Raw genomic sequence first — 18,394 nt, 5'->3', positions numbered from 1 at the left:
GTTCTGTGGCTCTGTGGTTCTGTGGTTCTGTGGCTCTGTGGTTCTGTGGCTCTGTGGTTCTGTGATCCCGTGGCTCTGTGGCTCTGTAGTTCTGTGGCTCTGTGGTTCTGTGATCCTGTGATTCCGTGGTTCTGTGATTCTGTGGTTCTGTGGCTCTCTGGTTCTGTGGCTCTGTGGTGCTGCTCCCTCCCCAGGGCACCCACCCTGGGATACACTGGGCTGGGACCTGGCCACACTTCACCTCTCACCTCCTGCCTTCCAAGCAAAGCAGGTGCGGAACCAGGAAAGCACCGCACAATCCAAGGATGCTCAGCCCCCCATCCCCATCCCTGCTGATTTTCCTTCAGGCTCCCACGGCCAGCTGGAGGACACGGCTCCCCGCATCGTGGAGCACCCCACGGACGTCCTGGTCTCCAAGGGAGAACCGGCCACGCTGAGCTGCAAGGCCGAGGGGCGCCCGGCCCCGGAGGTGGAGTGGTACAAGGACGGGGAGCGGGTGGAGACGGACCGGGAGGATCCCCGCTCGCACCGCACCCTCCTCCCGGGGGGATCCCTCTTCTTCCTCCGGATCCTGCACGGGAGGAGGGGAAAGCCCGACGAGGGGGTTTATGTCTGCGTGGCCAGGAATTACCTGGGCGAGGCCACCAGCCGGAATGCTTCCCTGGAGGTGGCTGGTGAGTCCTGAGAGGGCTGGGAGGATTTAAGGGGGTGAAAATTTGTATCATGAAAATCTGGTATCATCCCTGAGCCCAGCCTGCTCCAGTGGCTCCTCCACCAGCTTTCACATTCCCAAGCCTCTGCTGCCAAGGGAAGAGAAGGAAATAAATGAAAATAAGGGGAAAATAGAAATAAGTAAAGTGAAAAGAAATGAAAATAAATTCAAAAAAGTGAGAATTATTGAAAATTAACGAAACTAAGTGGAAACAAATTAAAAAAGAAAACAAGTGAAAATAAATTCAAAGAAGTGAGAAATATTGAGAAAGAATGAAACTAAGTGGAAACAAATTAAAAAAGGAAACAAGTGAAAATAAATGAAAATAAAAGTGAGAAAGTAAGTGAAAATGAATGTAAATAGCAGAAAAAAATTAAAACACAGAAAAAGATTAAATAAAGTGAAAATAATGGAAAGTAAGTGACAATCAATGAAAAAATAAAGTGCAAATGAGTGAAGAGAAATTATGAAAAAACTGAAAATAATTGGAAATAAATGAAAAGAAGTGAAAATTACTGAAATGAGAGAAAATGCATATAAATAACAGAAAATAAATTAAGAAATGGAAAAAAGATAAATTAAATAATAAAAGTGAAAATATCTGAAAGTAAGTGAAAATCAATGAAAAAATAAAATAAGTGCAAATTAGTGAAGAGAAATTATGAAAAAACTGAAAATAATTGGACATAAAAGAAGTGAAAATTACTGAAAACGAGTGAAAACAAGTGAAAACACGGTTCACTTGTCTTCATTTCTTTCATATAAGAAATGAAAAGAAGTGAATTTGAAACATGGAAATAAATGAGAACAAATGCAATCTAGTCAAATCAACTCAAATCAATGAAGATTAATTCAAATATGTTAAAGCCAACCCAGAGGCTGCCCCAGGTGCTGTTGCAGCCCGGGGGTGCGGGGTTGGGGAGCTGAGGCCGCGGTGTCCCCGCAGTGCTGCGGGACGATTTTCGGCAGCCCCCGGGGGATGTGGTGGTGGCCGCGGGAGAACCGGCAGTGCTGGAGTGTGTCCCACCCCGAGGGCACCCCGAGCCCAGCGTCTCGTGGAAGAAAAACGGAGTCCGGGTCAGCGACAAGGATGAGCGGCTGACGGTGAGGGGTGGGGCTGGATGCACGGGAGATGGGGAATGCTGTAGGGGTACGGCATGCGATGGGGATGGGGGTGTGATGTGGATGTGGGTGCAGCGAGGATGAAGGATTCAGTGAGGATCTGGAATGTGATGGGGATGTGGGATGGGATAGGGATATGGGATGCATCAGAGATTTGGGATGCAATGGAAGGATGGGATGTGATGACAGTGTGGGTGCAATGGGGATGTGAGGTGCAATGAGGATACAGGGTGTGATGGGGATGCAGAATGCAGTCAGGGTGAGAGATGCAATGAGGATTTGGGATGCAGTGGGATATGAGATGCAATGGAGATGGAGGGTGTAGTGGTGATGCAGAATATGAAGGGGGTGGGAGATGTGATGTGTGCATGTATGCAATGAGGATGTGGGATGTCATGGAGATACGGGATGCAGTGGGGGGTAGGATGCAGTGGGGATATGGGATGTGGTGAGGATGCAGGATACAGTGTGAATGTGGGATACAGTTTGGATGTGGAATATGATGGGGATGTGGGATGAGCTCTGCCTCCTGCAGATCCGTGGTGGGAAGCTGATGGTGGCCAGCACTCACAAGAGCGATGCTGGCGTCTATGTCTGCGTGGCCACCAACGTGGTGGGGGAGAGGGACAGCGAGCCGGCCGAGCTGGTCGTCTTTGGTACGTGGAGATTTAATTTTTGGGGTGTGACACCCAATTTCTGGGGAGGTGGGTGCTATCCTGGTGAGACTGATGGCCACCCTGCAGAGCGCCCAGCATTTGGCAAGAGGCCCCAGAACCAGGTGGTGCTGGTGGAGGGGACGGCGGAGTTTGCCTGCGAGGCGGTAGGGGATCCGCAGCCGGCGGCACGCTGGCGCAAGGAGGAGGGTGAAATGCCACAGGGAAGGTGAGTAGGGGTGAGGGGGGTGGCTCAGGGATGCCAAGGCCAGCCAGGGTTCTGTGGTGCAGCTGGGAGGCATCAGTGTGTGCCAGCCTGGTGTGCTTGGAGCACCTGACATCCTCATGACATCAAGTAATTGCATCCCATAACCCTGGAGCATCCTTCACCCCCAGCACATCCTGCATCCCTATTGCATTCCACATTCCCATTGTGTCTCAACTCCGTCACATTCCACATCCCCCTTTGCATCTCTAATCCTCATTGCATCCTGCATCTTCTTTGCATCCCACATTCTCATCACATCCCAAATCCCAATCACATTCCACATTTCCCTCACATTTCACATCCCCATCGCATCTCCCATGTTCCTGCAGCCCAGATTTCCACTGTACCCATCACATCCCACATTCCTGTAGGATCCCACATCCTCCATCCTCACCACATCCCAACCCCATGGCACCTTACACCTCCCTGGTGCCCCAGCACACTGCTGGTGCCAGAGCTTCTTGGGGTTCCCCCCAGGTGGGAGGTGCTGCCAGACAACACCCTGCGGATCAGCCGGCTGCAGGTGGAGGATGAAGGCACCTACACCTGCGTGGCTGATAACAGCGTGGGCAGGTCAGAGGCATCGGGCACCCTCACTGTGCATGGTAAGGGGGACCCTGGGGAGCCCCCTTGGGTGCTGGTGGGGTGCCCAGACAAGCCCTTGTCTCTCCCCACACTGCTGCAGTGCCCCCCCAGCTTGTCATCGGACCCCATGACCAAACTGTCACCCCTGGCCAGAGTGTGACTTTCCAGTGCCAGAGCAAGGGCAACCCACCACCCGCTGTCTTTTGGCAGAAGGAGGGGAGCCAGGTCTGTCTCCTTCCCTCATTTTTGACCCCAGGCCAAATCATAGCCCCATCCTCGTCCCAATCCCATCACCATTTCCATTCCATCTTGTCCCCATTATCATCATAATCTCCATCCCAATTCCCACCCCGTCCCCATCTCATCTCCATCCCATCTCAACCTCACACCAGGACCAATCCTCTTCCCTACCTGTCCTCATCACCATCCCACCAGAGTCCCTATTACATCCCTGTCCCCATTCCTTTCCCCATCACAGTCCCCATCATATTTCATCCCATCCCATCCCCATCCTCATCCCTGTCCCCAGTCTCATTCCCACTCCCATCCCTAACCCTCATCTCAACCCCTGCTTCTCATCCTCCCCTTCCCTCATCCCCTCACTAATCCCACTCCCTCTCAGACCCTGCTGTTCCCGGGCCAGCCCCCAATCCCTTTGGGCCGTGTTTGGGTGAGCTCCAGTGGTGCTTTGACCATCGTCAACGTCCAGCCCAGTGATGGTGGCCACTACCTGTGCCAGGCTATCAGCGTGGCCGGCAGTGTCCTGGCCAGGGCAGGCCTGGAGGTGACAGGGGGTAAGTCCAGGGCCAGTGGAGAGCTGACACGTTCAGTGCGTGAGTGACACCCACCTCACCATGAGAATTTCCCACTTTTCTCCCTGTAGCACCCACTGAGCTCCACCCAGGGGTGATCAGCCTGCTTCCCACTAACCAGACAGTGCTGCCAGTGGGGGCCACAGTGCGGCTGCCGTGCGGAGAGGGGGGCCGTGGCCCCCCGGGCAGCGTGGGGTGGCTGAAGGATGGCAGTGCCCTGGTAGGTGCCCAGCCCCGTGCCAGCCTGCTGGAGAACGGCACCCTGCAGATCACCGGCCTCCGGGTGAGCCGGCCCCGGCAGGGGCACCCGTGGGATACCGCAGGGAGGGAGGGGGCGGTGGCTGCGAGGGGTGGAGCAAAGGGAGATGGATGCTCACGGTGGTGGTACAAGCAGTGCTGTGGCTCGGGGTGGTGGGTACAAAGCGTGGGGGGTGCTCAGGGCGGGGGGTGCCGAGGTGATGGGTGCTCAGGGTGATGGGGCAGGAGCTCTTCCCCCTGCAGGTGAAAGACTCCGGGCTCTACGAGTGCGTGGCCACCAGCCCAGCGGGCGAGACACGCTGGGGCATCTCCTTGGAGGTACAAGGTGGGTCATGGAGATGCCACTGCAGCGGGAACACCATGGCACTGGGAACAAAGCCACCCCAGACCTCCATGCATCTCCCTGCAGGTGATGAATCCGACCTCTCCCTGCCTTCCCCTGCACCCGGTCTCCTCCCTGGGCCACCCTCCACCCCTGTGGTCACCAACGTTACCAAAAGCAGTGTCACCCTGAGCTGGAAAGGGAGCAAGGACAGTGGTGCCACCGATGTCACCTCTTACATAGTGGAGGCTTTCAGGTATCACACAAGCCTCTTCTCTGGCTGCAGGGATGATGTGGTGGCCTGATACCACCCTGTCACGAGTCACCCCTGTCCCCTGGCAGCCAGGCAGCGGGTGGCCCGTGGCAGACAGTGGCAGCCGATGTGGAGGGTGAGACCCACACAGTGACCGGCCTTGTCCCTGACACTGTCTACCTGTTCTTGGTGCGGGCGGTCAATGCCTACGGGCTCAGTGACCCCAGCGGCATCTCAGAGCCTGTGCGCACCCAAGGTGAGACCCAGCAGTGACATCAGTGGAGGTGCCCACAAACCCCCCACCCTTGGGTCCATCTCCACTTGGTGACACCAGTGGAGGTGTCTGTGCACCCAAAATCTTTGGGTCCATCCTTGCCCCGTGATGCCAATGGAGTTTCCCATGGACCTGCCATGGGTATGTGCTGTCACCATGGCTCCTTCACTTGGTGACACCAGTGGAGATATGCATGGACCCTCCACCCTCTCATGTTTCCAGCAGATGCCAACCCCATGCAGCAAGGGCTGGATCCTGAGCAGGTGCAGCAGGAGCTGGCACAAGTTGCTGTGCACCTGAAGGAACCTGTGGTGCTGCCGCTGGGCACCGTCCACCTCTCCTGGACCGTGAGTGCTGAGCCTCCCTTCTGCTACAGGGCTCTCAGTGTTGATCATCCCCCCATCCCACCCTTCCCTCGGGTCCTCAGGTGGAGCACCAGGCACCATTCCTTCAGGGCTACCGGGTGCTGTACCGGCAGCGCGGCGGGCGCTGGGAGGAGGCACGGATGGTGTGGGCACCAGGGGAGCGGGGGGCCCTGCTCACTGAGCTGCTCCGGGGCCAGGACTACGAGGTTAAGGTTCGACCCTATTTTCAACACCTCCATGGTCCTGACAGTGCTGTGCGAGCTTTGCGCACCCCCGAAGCGGGTGAGTGCAGGGATGGAGGGGATAGTGTGGGTCTCTGGGGACAGCCTGGCGGTGATACCCCATGTGTCCTCCACTGGCAGCCCCCAGCGCCCCGCCACGAGCTGTCAGTGTGGCTGGGAACGGTACCAGTGTCCGCATCTCGTGGCAGCCACCCCCTCTGGCAGAGCAGAATGGTGTCATCCGTGATTACCGGGTAAGTGTGGACAGCAGCAGGGACGTGGCAGGTCCACTCTGTCCACTCATGACACCCTGTCATGGCGTCCTTATGGGTGGTCCCCATTTTTTCCTCCTGGTCCCCACCAGATTTGGTGCTTGGGCAATGAGAGCCGCTTCCACATCAACCAGAGCGTGGAGGGGACGGTGCTGGCGACAGTGCTGCAGGGACTCGTCCCGGGTGTCCCTTACCGTGCTGAAGTTGCCGCTGCCACCAGTGCTGGTGTGGGCGCCCGCAGTGCCCCTGTCCCCATCCACATCGGTGAGTTCCTCATCGTCACAACTTCCTCCCATGGGTGGGGCAGGGTGGGGTCACCCACTGCAGTGCTGGGGATGGCTCCTTGGCACCCCGCCGGTGTGTCCCTCTTTCCCGTGTCACTTGCAGCCCCCTTGGTGGAGCGAGATGTGAGGCCAGCGGGCGGGACCAGCTTGGCTGAGCATTTAGCAGAGGTAGCCAGGCAGCCAGCCTTCATTGCCGGCGTTGGTGGTGCTTGCTGGGTCATTCTCGCTGCCTTTGCTGCTTGGCTCTACAGCCGCCGCCGGAGGAAGAAGGAGCTCAGCCACTTCACCGGTACAGGGGGGTGCTACCCCTGGGACCCCTCACCCCTCACCCCTCACCCATAAGCCACCCACTGTCCTTCTCTTTACAGCATCCTTTGCCTACACACCCACCGGTAAGCCCCTAAGTGCTGCGGGGTCCCAGTACGGCCTCTCGCTGCCCTCACCCCCATCTCTTTCCACAGTTGCCTTCCCGGCTCCAGTGCGCAGCAACCCCAGGTAACGCCCCTGGCATCCCCTGCCCTCCCCAGGAGCCCCAGGGCTGCCCACCAGCATTCCTTCACCCCATCCTCTTGCAGGGCAGCTGCCACTGGTGGTTACCCGTGGCTGGTGGATGCGTGGCGTGGTGGCAGCACAGCCGGTGCTGCCGGTTGTTTGGGGACCACTGAGAGATACTACAATGGTGAGGGGTCAGCATGGGGCTGGGTGGCTCTGATTGAGGGGATCATGATCAGCCCTGATGATGCTGCTCACCCTCTGCAGATGCCGGCATCACTCGGTACATCGCCCAGACGGAGCAGTTCGGAGCGGGGGCTGGCGAGGGGCCGGTTTACAGCACCATCGACGTTGACAGTGAGGAGCTCTGCACATTCCCCCGTCCCTTCTCACAGTATGGGACCTCCTACCTTGGGGGGAGTTCCCAGCCAATGGATGCTGCAGCCTCCCAGGTGCCCCGTGGCCGGGCTGAGCACGGTAGGGTGGTCGGATGGGTGGGGGCACATGTGGGTGCTCGTGGTGCGGTGCCCTCCCCACAGCCCCCCCAGCATCCCTCCTTGGCACAGGGGCCAAAGCAAAGCTGGGGCAAGCAGTGAAACCACCGGTGGTGAGCTGGACAGAGCTGCTGCCCCCACCACCCTCAGCCAGTGAGCTCAGCCAGTGTGCCCAGGAGGAGGAGAAGGAGGAGGAAGAAGAAGATGAAGAGGAAGATGCAGCTGGAGGGTGAGTATGGGGGCTTGGGGGCTGGGCATGCTGCTCCCAGCACCTACTCTGTGGTCTCCACCCTGCAGGTTGGGGATGGAGGTGTGGTACCGTGGTGAGGACGTGCCCTGTGCCACTGCTGCATCCTCACCCACCACCTCGTCCGGCTGCCGTTCCACCGCCACGCTGACACCATCGCCTCGCACCACGGAGGACATCCCTCGCCTCCGCGACTTCGATAGCTCCCTCCTGTCCTGGTAGGAGATGGGCCTTGCTTGGTATGGCCGTGCCATTGGGGTCTGGATGTCCCATTGGGGTCCAGATGTCCCATCAAGGTCCAGATGTCCCACCATGGCCTGGGCGTTCCATTGTGATTCAGCCATGTTGTCACTACCCAGCCCTGCCATGCCATCATGATCCAGCTGTGTCATTAGGGTCTCAGGTGTCTCATTGGGGTCCAGGTGTTCTTTTGGGGTCAAGATGCCTCACCACGGTCCAGATGTTCCATCACAACTCAGCCATTTTGTCACTTTTTGGCTGTGCCGTGCTGTCATGGTCCAGATGTGTCACCTGTGCTGTCATAGTCCAGCCATGCCACTGAGGTCCAGACATGTCATCTGAGGTCCAGATGTCCCACTGAGGTCTGGATGTCATACCCAGTCATGCTTTCATGATCCAGTTCCACTGTTCCACCATAGTCTGGCCTTGCCACTGGACTCTGGACCAGGCTCTGGATGTCCCACCATGGCCTGGCTGTCCCATCACAATCCAGCCACGCTATCGTGATCTGGTCCTGCTGTGCCACCACGGTCTGACCTTACCATTGGGGTCTGGATGTCCTACCATGATCCAGCCATCTCTTTATGATCCATCCATGGTGTCACCATGCACCCCTGCTCTCCAGCTGTGCTCTGGCCATGCTGTCATGACACATCCATGACGTTGTGGGCTGACTGGGGCATTGCAATACAGCTGCATGAGACAGGTGGGCCACCATCACACAGCTGTGCTGTCGTGATCCAGCTCTGCCACGATCCACCTGTGCCATCACAATGCTGGCATGTCACTGCACTCCAGCTGTGCAGCTGCAGCCAAGCTCCATGGCTGCAATCCAGCTGTGCTATGACCCAGCTGTGCAGCTGCAATCAAGCTGCACGCTTGCAATTCAGTTGTGCCATGATCTTAGCCATGTGGATTTAGCTGTACAGCTGCAATCTGCCAGTGTGCCTGCAATCCAGATGTGTGGTGATCCAGCTGTGCTGCTGCAATCCAGATGTGTGGCTGTAATCCAGCCGAGCAGCCCCTATCCAGCTGTGCTCCAGATGTGCCATTGCAGGCCAGCCATGCTTTCACAACCTTGTCAGACCTGTGGTCCTCGACCCTAGCTGTACCATCCAGCTCCCCTTTGCCACCCCAGCTGTGTGGCTGTGATCCAGCTGTGACACTTCTATCCAGCCGTGATGCTTCAGCCCACCTACATCAGTGCCGTCCAGCTCTGACAATAGCCCACGGCTTCTTCCGGCTCTGCACAGCTCTAGAGGACTTGTGCCGGCACTGTGGTGGCCACTGAGCCCCCATCCCACTTCCCCCACCCTGCCTTTACTCCACACCCCTCTTTGCCAGGAGACACCCCCCCGGCGTCAGCACCCCCCCACAGGCACCCAGCCCCTCGGTGACTCCGGATGCCAGCGAGGGCCACCCACCCCGAGCCCGCTGCCCTCCTGGCACAGGTGAGCCCCGAGGGGCCACTTTGGGTGCGTGGGAGCCTCAGTGGCTGCTGGGGGGAGCTGACGCTGCCATCCCCGCCTCCCCAGGGAAAACCCGCGGGGTGATCTCCAAAAGTCGCCTGAAGCCCAAATGCAGCCGCTACCGCCGGGAAAAGCAGATGGGAGGTGAGTGGGAGGGCAAAAATAGGGAGTTCAGGGGGCTCAGGGGAGCTCAGCCCTCTCCACCCTCTCTGCCGCAGAGCTGCCACCGCCGCCGCTGCCGCCGCCCGGCGAGAGTCCCGGTCCCACTCCGGAGCTGGAACCGAGCGGGGCTGAGCGCAGGGTCCCGCACCGCCCGCCCCGCGGCGGTAAGCCAGAGCCACCGGCTGCGCCACAAAACGGCTGCGGGTGTCACTGCCGAGCCCCAACCTTGTCCCCTCCCCTGCAGATGAGGTCATCCCCTACAGCAAACCCTCCTGCGTGTCCCGCGGGCAGGTGTCCGGCAGCTGCTCCACCACGGGCAGCGTCTCGTCCCGCGGCTCCAGCAGCTCCCGCGGGCACGGCTCGGGGCGCAGCCGGACCCCGGGGGAGCGCGGAGAAGGCACCGGCCACTGCCGCCGCCCGGGGGCCCCGATTCCCTGCCCGCCGCAGGAAAAGCGATAAAAGGGACGGCGAGTCGGTGACAGAGCTGGGGACACGGGGATGGGAACACAGGGGACACGGAGGGATGTTCTTTAATTTCTGAGCGGCTCCATGGAAATGGGGTTGCACAGAGGTCGCGGGCAGTGGGCGTCAGCGTGAGGGGGGACAGGGAATCTTGGGGTGGGGCAAGGAATTCACAAGGAATGAGACCCTGGGGAGGGACAAGGATGCTCAGGAGGGACAAGGAAGGTGCTCAGGGAAGGACATGAACCCTGGGGACAGAAACACTTGGGACAGATGAGGACAAAGAGGGATGAGGGCGCTGGGGAGGGGTGAGGTGGATGCCTAAGTGGAGCAAAGATCCTGGAAACAAGGACAGTTGGGAGGAACAGGGATGCTGGGAAAGGACAAGGATGTCTGGGAGAAATGAGGTGATTGAAAGGGAAGGGGACAGCTGGCGGGGGACAAGATTACATGGGGATGACAAAGACACAGCAGATGGATGAGGGTGCTGGTGAGGGACAAGGAAGGCTGGGTGACAATGACGCCTGGAGAGAAGAGGATATGGAGGAAGGACAAGGATTTCCAGGGGATTGAGGATTGCTGGGGGAAGAGGACACTTGGGAAAAACAAGATTGCTTGGGAGGGACATGGACAGTAGTAAGGGACAAGGAGGATGGTTGCAGGGGGTTGAGGACAGTGGGGAAGGAAAAGGACACTTGGCACAAGGGACAAAACAACTGATGAAGGATGAGGACACTCAGGAGGGCTGAGAAACCTGGGAATGAGGATGATTAGTAGGGACAAGGACATTTAGAGGGAGCACAAGGCCACGCAGGTGGCTTGGGAAAGATAAGAACACTTGGGAGAGACAAGGATGGACAAGGATGCTGAGGAAGGACATGAACTGTCAGAAAGCACAAGGACAGTGGGAAGGAATGGGGATAGTCAGCAGGAATGGGAATGGTCAGGAAGCCAACAACCCTAGGGAAAGATAAGGACACAGGGTGGACAACAGTGCTTGGGCTAGAGAAGGAGAGTTAGGGGGGATGAGGATGCTGGGGAAGGAGGAGGACACCGAGGAAGGACAAAGACACTTAGAGGGATGCATCCTCATCCTCTTGGGGAGGATGAGGATGCTGGAGAGGAATGAAGAATTTTGGAAGGGGTGGAGATGCTGAGGAGGGATGGGGACACTGTGGAAGAAGGAGGACAAGAACAGTGAATAAGGAGGGACACCCACCACCTTGGTGCCACCCAGCCTCCGTGGGTGGCTTTTCCTAGTAAAGAGCCCCTGTTTGGGGAACTGCCTAATAAAGTTGGATTTTAGCTGAGCCAAGGCAACTCTGGCCTTGCTGTGTCCTGCTCCCTGGGGACTGCCACGCTCCTGTCCCTCCTGTCCCCAGCTCACCATCTTCCCTGGCCCAGGGGCTGCCAATCCCTGACCCCTGGCCACCTGGAAAGCAAAGGAAACATTTTCCAACACCCTGCCAACACCTCACCACCCGCAGTGCCCACCACCCTGGCACTGGGACACTACACACCGTTCTGTGAGCTACTGTTCATGGCTGTCTCTGTCCTGGATCTCTGTGGCACCTCCAGCACTTTCCACCAGTCCCAGGTGCTGGAGTGGACTCCAGGTGGGAAGATCTGCTCCAAGGGCGAGGGTGGTGGTGAGGGACCTGCAGGGAAGAAGACAAGAGATGGTGGCATCACCATGGTGTCATGATGGAGCTGTCTTCCTTGGGGAGGTGACAATGCTCAGGGTCAGAGAGGGGATCCAGGGACCCTTCACTCACCCCCGTAGGCCCCATCGGTGTCCTCAAGGCTGCAGTAGAGGCCATCGACAGCCACAGCCAGCGCCCGGGCAAAGCTGGCATCCAGGAGGAAGGAGCCGTCACAGGAGCTCACCAAGCTGCAGCGGGTGCTGGCAAAGTTGTCCTCTGAGACAGAGCCCCAGCCGTTCAGCAGCGACCCTCCTGGAGAGCCCCTCGTTGCTGTACGCTCCTCCTCCTCCTCTTCTTCCTCCTCCTCCTCCTCCTCACCTAGCTCAGAGGCTGGTGGCCCATAGATGTAGCCGTAGGTGTGCAGTGGTGAGAAGGACCGTGGTGTGGTTGGTGCCGGGGGTCTGTGGGGAACACAGTGGGGGTACTGCTGGCACCAGGGGATGCTGCAGCCATGGGAATGTCCCAGGGGGATGGGGAATACCTGCAGCAGGAGGTGTCCTGGTCCATCTCCAGGACCTCAGCCACCTGCTGTTGTGTGAGGACCCCATCGCTGAATGCTAGTGAGAGGCGCCCGGTGGCCAGGGACATGTCCTTGGGGTACCTGGTGCCCGAGAACATGTCCTGGTGACCAGTGACTGGAGACACCTCTTCAGTATGCCTGGTGGCTGGAGATGTGTCCCTGGGGTCCCTGGTGGCTGGAGATGTGTCCCTGGGGTCCCTGGTGGCTGGAGATGTCTCCTTGGGGTGCCTGGTGGCTGGAGATGTGTTCCTGGGCTGCCTCAAGGCTGGTGAGATGTTTTCAGGGTACCTGCTGCACAGGGACATGTCCCTTGTCTGCATGGTCACCAGTGATGGCTCCCTGGGATTCCTGGTGGCCTCAGACATGTCCTTAGAATACCTGGTTCCCAAGAACTTGTCCCTGTGGTGCTTGGAGACTGGTGACATCTTCTCAGGGTGTCTGGTGAGTGGGGATGTGTCCCTGGGGTGCCTGGTGGCTGGAGATGTGTCCCTGGGGTTCCCAGTGGCTGGCACTGTGTCCTTGGGGTGCCTCAAGGCTGGTGACATGTTTTCAGGGAACCTGCTGCACAGGGACATGTCCCTTGTGTGCATGGTCACCAGTGATGGCTCCCTGGGGTAGTCGTTGGCTGGGGACATGTCCTTGGCATACCTGGAGGCCAGGAACTTGTCCCTGCAGTGCCCAGTGCCTGGGGGTGTGTCCTCTGGGTGCCTGCTGGCTGGGGACGTGATCTTGGGGTGCCTGGTGGACAGTGAGGTGTCCCTCTGGCACTTGGCCACGGGTAATGGCTCTCTGGGGCACCTGGTGACCAGGGAGGTGTCCTCAGGGTGCCTGGTGGCCAAGACTGTGTCGCTCTGCTGCTTGGTTGCTGGTGATGGATCCTTGTGGTGCCTGGTGGCTGGTGACGTGTCCCTGGGGGTCCTGGTGACTGAGAACACATCTTTGGGATGCCTGCTGTCCAGGAACATGTCCTTGGGGTGCTCAGTGACCAAGGACATGTCCCTAGGGTTCCTGGTGGCCAGTGACACACCCCGGGGGCTTTCAGTGATTGGGGATGTGTCCCTGGGGCATCGCATGACTGGAGATGTGTCCCTGGGGATCTCAGTGACTGGGGACATGTCCTTGGGACGCCTGGTGACCAGAGATGTGTCCCTGGGGCACATGGAGGCCGGGGACCTGCAGGTGCAAGGGACATGTTGGGTTTTGCAGCAAAGGGTTGGGTTACAGGGCACCCATCTGGATGGGGGCACTCAAACTCACCGTGTCACTGGTGGGTGCCAGGCATGGGGTGGTCTCGGGGGTGTCACTGGTGACCTGGTTACACCAGAGGCCAGGGAAGCGCTGCCCCGATGTGGTTTTGGAGAGCTGAAGACCGGCAGCCGTGGGTCCCTGCTGCTCATCATGGCAGCGGCGGTGTCACCCTCGTGTCCCCTTTGCTGAGGCTGCCGGGCTGCCAGCCCAAAATCTGTCCCCCACTCGCCTCCACTTCCAGTGACAGGGATGTGGCTGGGGCCAGCTATGAGCAGTGGGGTGCTGTGCACTTGATGCAGCTCTGCGAGGGGAATGAGGGATGCAGAGCCATGGGCCATTACCCTGGTGTCCCCCATGTCCCCCCATGTGCCCCCCACACCCACCTCTCTTGCGTACACGCTCCCAGGGTGCTGGGTTTGGGGTGCTGGGTGAGGAATGCACCCCGGGGTGCCCCCCACCACAGCACCCCATGTCCCCGAGGGGCGGTGGGCGTCCCCCATGGAGGCTGCTGTGGATGGGGGGCGTGGGGGGGCCAAGGCTCGGCGGCTCCAAGGAGAGAGCTGGAAGAGTAAGAGAGGTCAGGGCACCCATGGGGCCATGTGTCCCCTGTCCCCTCTGTCCTTGGCTCTGGGTGTCCTCAAGTCCTTGCTGCCTGCAGACAAACAATGAGGGACACCAAGATGAGGGTCCCATAGCACCCCCAGGCACAGGGTGGGGGTCTTGGGTACTCTTTGCTGGTCCCATGGCACTCTGTGAGGGTCCTAGGCCTGGGCTGGGGGCCCTGTTGCAGCAGGTCTGGGTTCCATGGAACTGGGTGGGCATCCTAGTTGGCATGGCATGGGATGGATGGGGGTCCCACAGTGCTGGTGGGGGTTCCATGGCAGAGAGTGGAGGCTCTATGACTCTAGGTCGGGGTCCCAACCCTAGTGTTCACTGGAGGGGTGGGGTTCCCATGGCAGTGGGTGGGGATCCCAGTCCCCATGGGGCTCACTGGAGGGGTGGGGGTCCCTGCCATCACTGCCCAGGAGTCGGCTGCTGAGGCTGCTGCTGCTGCTGAGGTTTCGAGGGGCACAGCTGGGTTTCCAGGGACCACCAAGCCATGGCGAGTCACCAGCCATCAGTCTGCAGGGCGAGAGGTGCTGTCAGTGCATCAATCCCCACCACACCAGGGGTCTGCCGTGTCCCCCACCCCATGGCCTCTCACCTGTGGCGGGCTGCGGCGTCCTGGCTGGCACGGCGCTGGCAGAGGAGGAGGAGGAGGGCAAGTAAGGCCAACCAGAGCATGGAACCAGCGGCTGCAATGACAGCAGGCTGCCGCAGTGCCTGGACCACCCTGCTGCTCCCTGCTGTCAGCCCTGCAAGGGTTCCATCAGTGTCACTTCACGTCACCACTCAGACCCCCACCTGCACCCCGCCTTGCTCTCCATCTCCTACCCAGGACTCCACAGGTGGCATTGCTGGGAACCCCCAGCCCTGCGCTGTTGAAAGCTGCCACCTGGACACAGAATTCGGTCCCGGGGTGTGGGAGGAGGTTTTCCAGGCGGCGGGTGGCTCCGTCCACTGTCCTGTTGGTAGGATGCTGCCAGCCCTCACCCATTGACCAAACCTGGCAGACACCAAGAGGATGTGTCCCCTTAGATGATTAGCTTTGATGGCCCCCTGTGGATGGACACCCTGGGATGGACCCCTTCAGATGAACATCCCTTGACAGACTCCCATTGGATCCCCCATGGATAGATTCACTTGGATGGGTGCCCTTAGATGAATTTCCTTGATGGACTCCCCTTTGGATGCTCCCTTGCATGCTCCTAGGATGAACCTCCTTGGGTGAATACTTCTTGGATGGACCCCCATTGATGCATTCCTCTTTGGATGGACCCCCCTGGCTGAATCCCCTAGGCTGGACTCCTTTGGATGAACTCCCTTGGATGCCACTAGACAGATGCCCTGGGATGGACCTCCACCCTGGTTGGATGAACCTTTTGGATGAACCCTTTTGTTGAGATGGAGGTTAGACTGGATAGACTGGATAGACTCCTTGGATGGTTCCCCCCTTGGGTAGACCCCTGCCTTTGACAAGCTCCCTTTTTGGATGGATCTCCTTGGACTGACCGTCCTTGGCCAGAAGACCCCAGCCCTGCCCCCTGTCCCATTGCCCCAAACCTGGTATCCCCGGATGACGCCATTGTGTGCTTCAGGAGGAGGCGGCTCCCAGCTCACAACCACAGTGCCGTTCCCAGTCTCAGCTTGGCTGACGGTGACACGCTGGGGCGCTGCACTGGGCACTGCCAGGACAGGGATGCTGAGACCCCGCTGACCTCCCCATCCTCCACCCAGCCATCCTGGGGGACACACAACACACCTTCCTCAGGTATCCAGAGGTGCCTGCTGTTGCTGTCTGAGCCCTGGGTCCCTCCAGTGTAGGGTCGGACCTTGAACTCGTACTTGTAGCCCCTGCGGAGCGCAGGGATGATGGCGCTGAGCTCCCTGCCTGCGTCATGCTGGAGCCAGGAGGTGGTGACCGGGAGCAGGCTGCGGTACAGCACCACGTAGCCCACAGGCACTGGCACTGGCATCAGCAGCTGAGGGAGATGGGAAGAATTCCAAGTTAAGGTGGCACATGGGGATATTCCCATTTCCCATATTCCCATTACCCCTCCCCTGGGGGCAGCTGAGTGTCACACCAACCTGCCAGCGGAGCTGGACAGCAGCAGTGGGCAGTGCAGTGCCGTTGTCCAGGTGCAGCCGCACAGCCAGCAGGTCCCGTGGTGCAGCCTCCTGCTGGCCCGTTGCCAGCCGGTCTGTGAGGCAGAAGAAGGTGAATGGCAGCACCAGGCAGGACCAAGGTCTCCTGGCAGCTGCCCAGACACCTACCTCAGATACCTGCACATGGAGATCCTGGTGTCTACCTGGATGGACTTTCTCAAATGAACTATTTTGGACAGACCTTTGATGGGTCTGTCTTGAATGGACCCTTCTTGGATGGGCCCCCTTTGATGTGTTGTCCCTGGGGACATGGGGTGGGATCCCATGATACACCCCATGATATGTCCCTCTTAAGTGGACCCTTTGGATGGATATTTCTTGTTCTATTCCCCTTTAATGTACTTCCACCTTGCATAGATCCCCTTAAATGGATCCTCTTGGAGGAACCAGGTTGGCTGGATCCCCTTTAGGTGGGTGATCTTGAATGAATCCCCTTGGATAGAATCAATGCATTTCCTTAGATGGATCCCCTTACATGAACCTTCTTGGATGAAACTCTTGGGTGGATCCTGTTGGATGGATGTGTTTAGATGGACCTGCCTTTGGAAATGCCCTCTTTGATGGATCACCTCAAATGACTCAGCTGGATGGAGAGATGGATGATGGATGGCCTTGGATGGACCCCCTGGGCAGACTGCCCTTGAATGGCCCCCTTGGATGAACCCCATTAGATGGACCCTGTTAGATGGACCCCCTTGCATGAACCCCTAGATGGCCCTGGGTGCCTGTGATGGTGGAGGCCATGGAAGTCCCACCACTGACCCTCCACGTGAAGGAAGGTGGTGGCGGCGGCGGTGCCCAGCTGGCTCTGTGCTGTACACACGTACGCGCCGGCATCGGCAGACGTCACGGCATAGAGGCGCAGAGTGTGTTCCCGGTCCACCTCGTGCCTGTGGGTCACCAGCTCTCCATCAGCCTCATCCTCACACCAGGGATGGGCCACCTCCCCCCTGCCACCACCTACCTGCCCCAGGGCAGGTCTCCACGCTCCTTGTGCCACTGCACCTGTGGCGCTGGGTCACCTCGGGTGCTGCACCCCAGCTCCACAGTGCTGCCAGCCACCGCCACGGCGTCGCTTGGGTGCCGCACAATGCTCGGCTTCTCTGCGGGGGAAATCACGCACATGATCCCATGGCTGGGTGTGATGTGCCCACCAGCCGTGGGAGACCCTTGGCTTACCCAGCACGGAGACACGGGCACCCCGGCTCTCCCTCTTGCCTGCTGCATTGGTCGCCACACAGACGTAGAGACCGGAGTCGCTCCGTTGCGCCGATGCCACCTGCAACTTCCCCTTGGTGACCACATACCTGCCACCTACCAAGTCCAAGGTCACCCCGTCCTTCTTCCAGGTAATGTAGGGTTCGGGGTACCCCAAGGGGGGGACACAATCCAGCTCCAATGCTTGCCCCGTTGTGGTCACCAAATCACCTGGCTGCAGGCGGAAATTGTCCCGCAGCACTGCGGTGGGGAGGGCACATTGTGGGTGGGGGAAACAGGATTTTCTGGTGTCTTCTGCATCAGCCACCCACCAGGTGTCCTTACCAGCTGGAGTTTGGGGTGCCGTGGCCACGCTGGGGAGGTGGCAGCCTGTTGGGTGACAAGGAGGTGGGGGAGTGCCAATAGGTGCCCCAAGTGGGCATGGTCTCAGATCCGGGGTAGGGCAGAGGGAAGAGTTAAGTGGATTTTGGCCCCCATGGGCTGCACTCACCTCCGTGGTGCAGGGCAGCGAGGCAGAGCCCCAGGCCCAGTGCTGTCTCCCAGCCGCCCGCCATGCCGGCCCTGGCCAGCCTTCCCGTTTCCTCCCGAAATCCCGGTTCCTCCCTGCCAGCACCGGGGCTGGATCCGGCTCCGGATGGGGGGGTACAATAGCCGGATGCGGGGGCCAGGAAATGCCGAAGGGGGGGAAGGTGACGGTGGCCACAAACAGCTCAGCCGTCCTGTGGCAGTGGGAGTGCCTGGCCACAGTGGCACTGGCAGCACCCAGAGACAGTAGAGTGGGGGACACCAGCGGTTAATGAATTTAATTAGTCAGAATAAATTGCCCTTGTCCTTCGTCATGTTCAGAGGAAGACAAATTAAAAAGAAATGGGCTCTCAGCTGAGGACACCATCAGTAGGTACCAGAGGGAAACAGTCCAAGGTCTCCCAAACACTTCAAGCGCTGGTTTGAGTGTCACCCAGGTACATCGGG

General features: G+C 59.0%; 2 protein-coding genes across 4 annotated transcripts in view; one reads left to right on the top strand and one right to left on the bottom strand.

Annotated features, from left to right (window-relative positions):
- Positions 1-9,964, top strand: part of ROBO3 (roundabout guidance receptor 3) — a 12,431-nt gene extending 2,467 nt beyond the window's left edge. The window contains exons 2-26 of the mRNA XM_033519658.1: positions 348-674; positions 1,659-1,816; positions 2,370-2,490; positions 2,578-2,716; positions 3,233-3,360; positions 3,441-3,565; positions 3,963-4,134; positions 4,224-4,435; positions 4,654-4,735; positions 4,820-4,988; positions 5,075-5,241; positions 5,482-5,606; positions 5,687-5,906; positions 5,987-6,099; positions 6,210-6,381; positions 6,505-6,690; positions 6,770-6,896; positions 6,977-7,080; positions 7,161-7,378; positions 7,474-7,616; positions 7,685-7,852; positions 9,219-9,325; positions 9,410-9,487; positions 9,562-9,669; positions 9,750-9,964. Coding sequence (XP_033375549.1) covers positions 348-674; positions 1,659-1,816; positions 2,370-2,490; positions 2,578-2,716; positions 3,233-3,360; positions 3,441-3,565; positions 3,963-4,134; positions 4,224-4,435; positions 4,654-4,735; positions 4,820-4,988; positions 5,075-5,241; positions 5,482-5,606; positions 5,687-5,906; positions 5,987-6,099; positions 6,210-6,381; positions 6,505-6,690; positions 6,770-6,896; positions 6,977-7,080; positions 7,161-7,378; positions 7,474-7,616; positions 7,685-7,852; positions 9,219-9,325; positions 9,410-9,487; positions 9,562-9,669; positions 9,750-9,964 — 3,884 coding nt within the window. The remainder of the gene's footprint in view (positions 1-347; positions 675-1,658; positions 1,817-2,369; positions 2,491-2,577; positions 2,717-3,232; positions 3,361-3,440; positions 3,566-3,962; positions 4,135-4,223; positions 4,436-4,653; positions 4,736-4,819; positions 4,989-5,074; positions 5,242-5,481; positions 5,607-5,686; positions 5,907-5,986; positions 6,100-6,209; positions 6,382-6,504; positions 6,691-6,769; positions 6,897-6,976; positions 7,081-7,160; positions 7,379-7,473; positions 7,617-7,684; positions 7,853-9,218; positions 9,326-9,409; positions 9,488-9,561; positions 9,670-9,749) is intronic.
- Positions 9,965-10,004: 40 nt separating this feature from the next.
- On the bottom strand, positions 10,005-18,111 carry ROBO4 (roundabout guidance receptor 4). 3 transcript variants are annotated; one of them, XM_015649923.3, is made up of 19 exons: positions 17,913-18,111; positions 17,747-17,791; positions 17,384-17,662; positions 17,169-17,307; positions 16,967-17,094; positions 16,127-16,239; positions 15,801-16,020; positions 15,602-15,723; positions 14,873-15,044; positions 14,643-14,793; positions 14,430-14,560; positions 13,822-13,998; positions 13,448-13,739; positions 12,839-13,363; positions 12,569-12,751; positions 12,152-12,481; positions 11,743-12,071; positions 11,488-11,625; positions 10,005-11,399 (listed from the first exon to the last, which is right to left on the bottom strand). In XM_015649923.3, exons 1-19 carry the CDS (start codon positions 17,974-17,976, stop codon positions 11,254-11,256), a joined length of 3,684 nt encoding a protein of 1,227 aa, XP_015505409.1. In that variant the 5' UTR covers positions 17,977-18,111; the 3' UTR covers positions 10,005-11,253. The 3 variants fall into 3 exon arrangements, with proteins under 3 accessions (XP_015505409.1, XP_015505411.1, XP_015505410.1); XM_015649925.3 differs by having other exon boundaries at positions 12,152-12,478; XM_015649924.3 differs by having other exon boundaries at positions 12,569-12,748.
- Between the last annotated feature and the right edge of the window lie 283 nt (positions 18,112-18,394).

Source organism: Parus major, chromosome 24 (genome assembly GCF_001522545.3).
Source record: "Parus major isolate Abel chromosome 24, Parus_major1.1, whole genome shotgun sequence".
Classification (NCBI taxonomy): domain Eukaryota; kingdom Metazoa; phylum Chordata; class Aves; order Passeriformes; family Paridae; genus Parus; species Parus major.
This window is presented reverse-complemented; position numbering and strand designations above follow the sequence as displayed.

Bases quoted from the DNA above. Each gene is read 5' to 3' on its own strand.
- ROBO4 (XM_015649923.3), bottom strand. From the start codon at position 17,976: ATGGCGGGCGGCTGGGAGACAGCACTGGGCCTGGGGCTCTGCCTCGCT. The intron at 16,240-16,966 runs GTCAGTGGTGGG...TCTGCCTCACAG, and splicing joins CACCTTCCTTCACGTGGAGG to ACCGGCTGGCAACGGGCCAG. The intron at 12,482-12,568 runs GTATTCTAAGGA...GTCCCTGTGCAG, and splicing joins GACAAGTTCTTGGGAACCAG to CAGGTACCCTGAAAACATCT.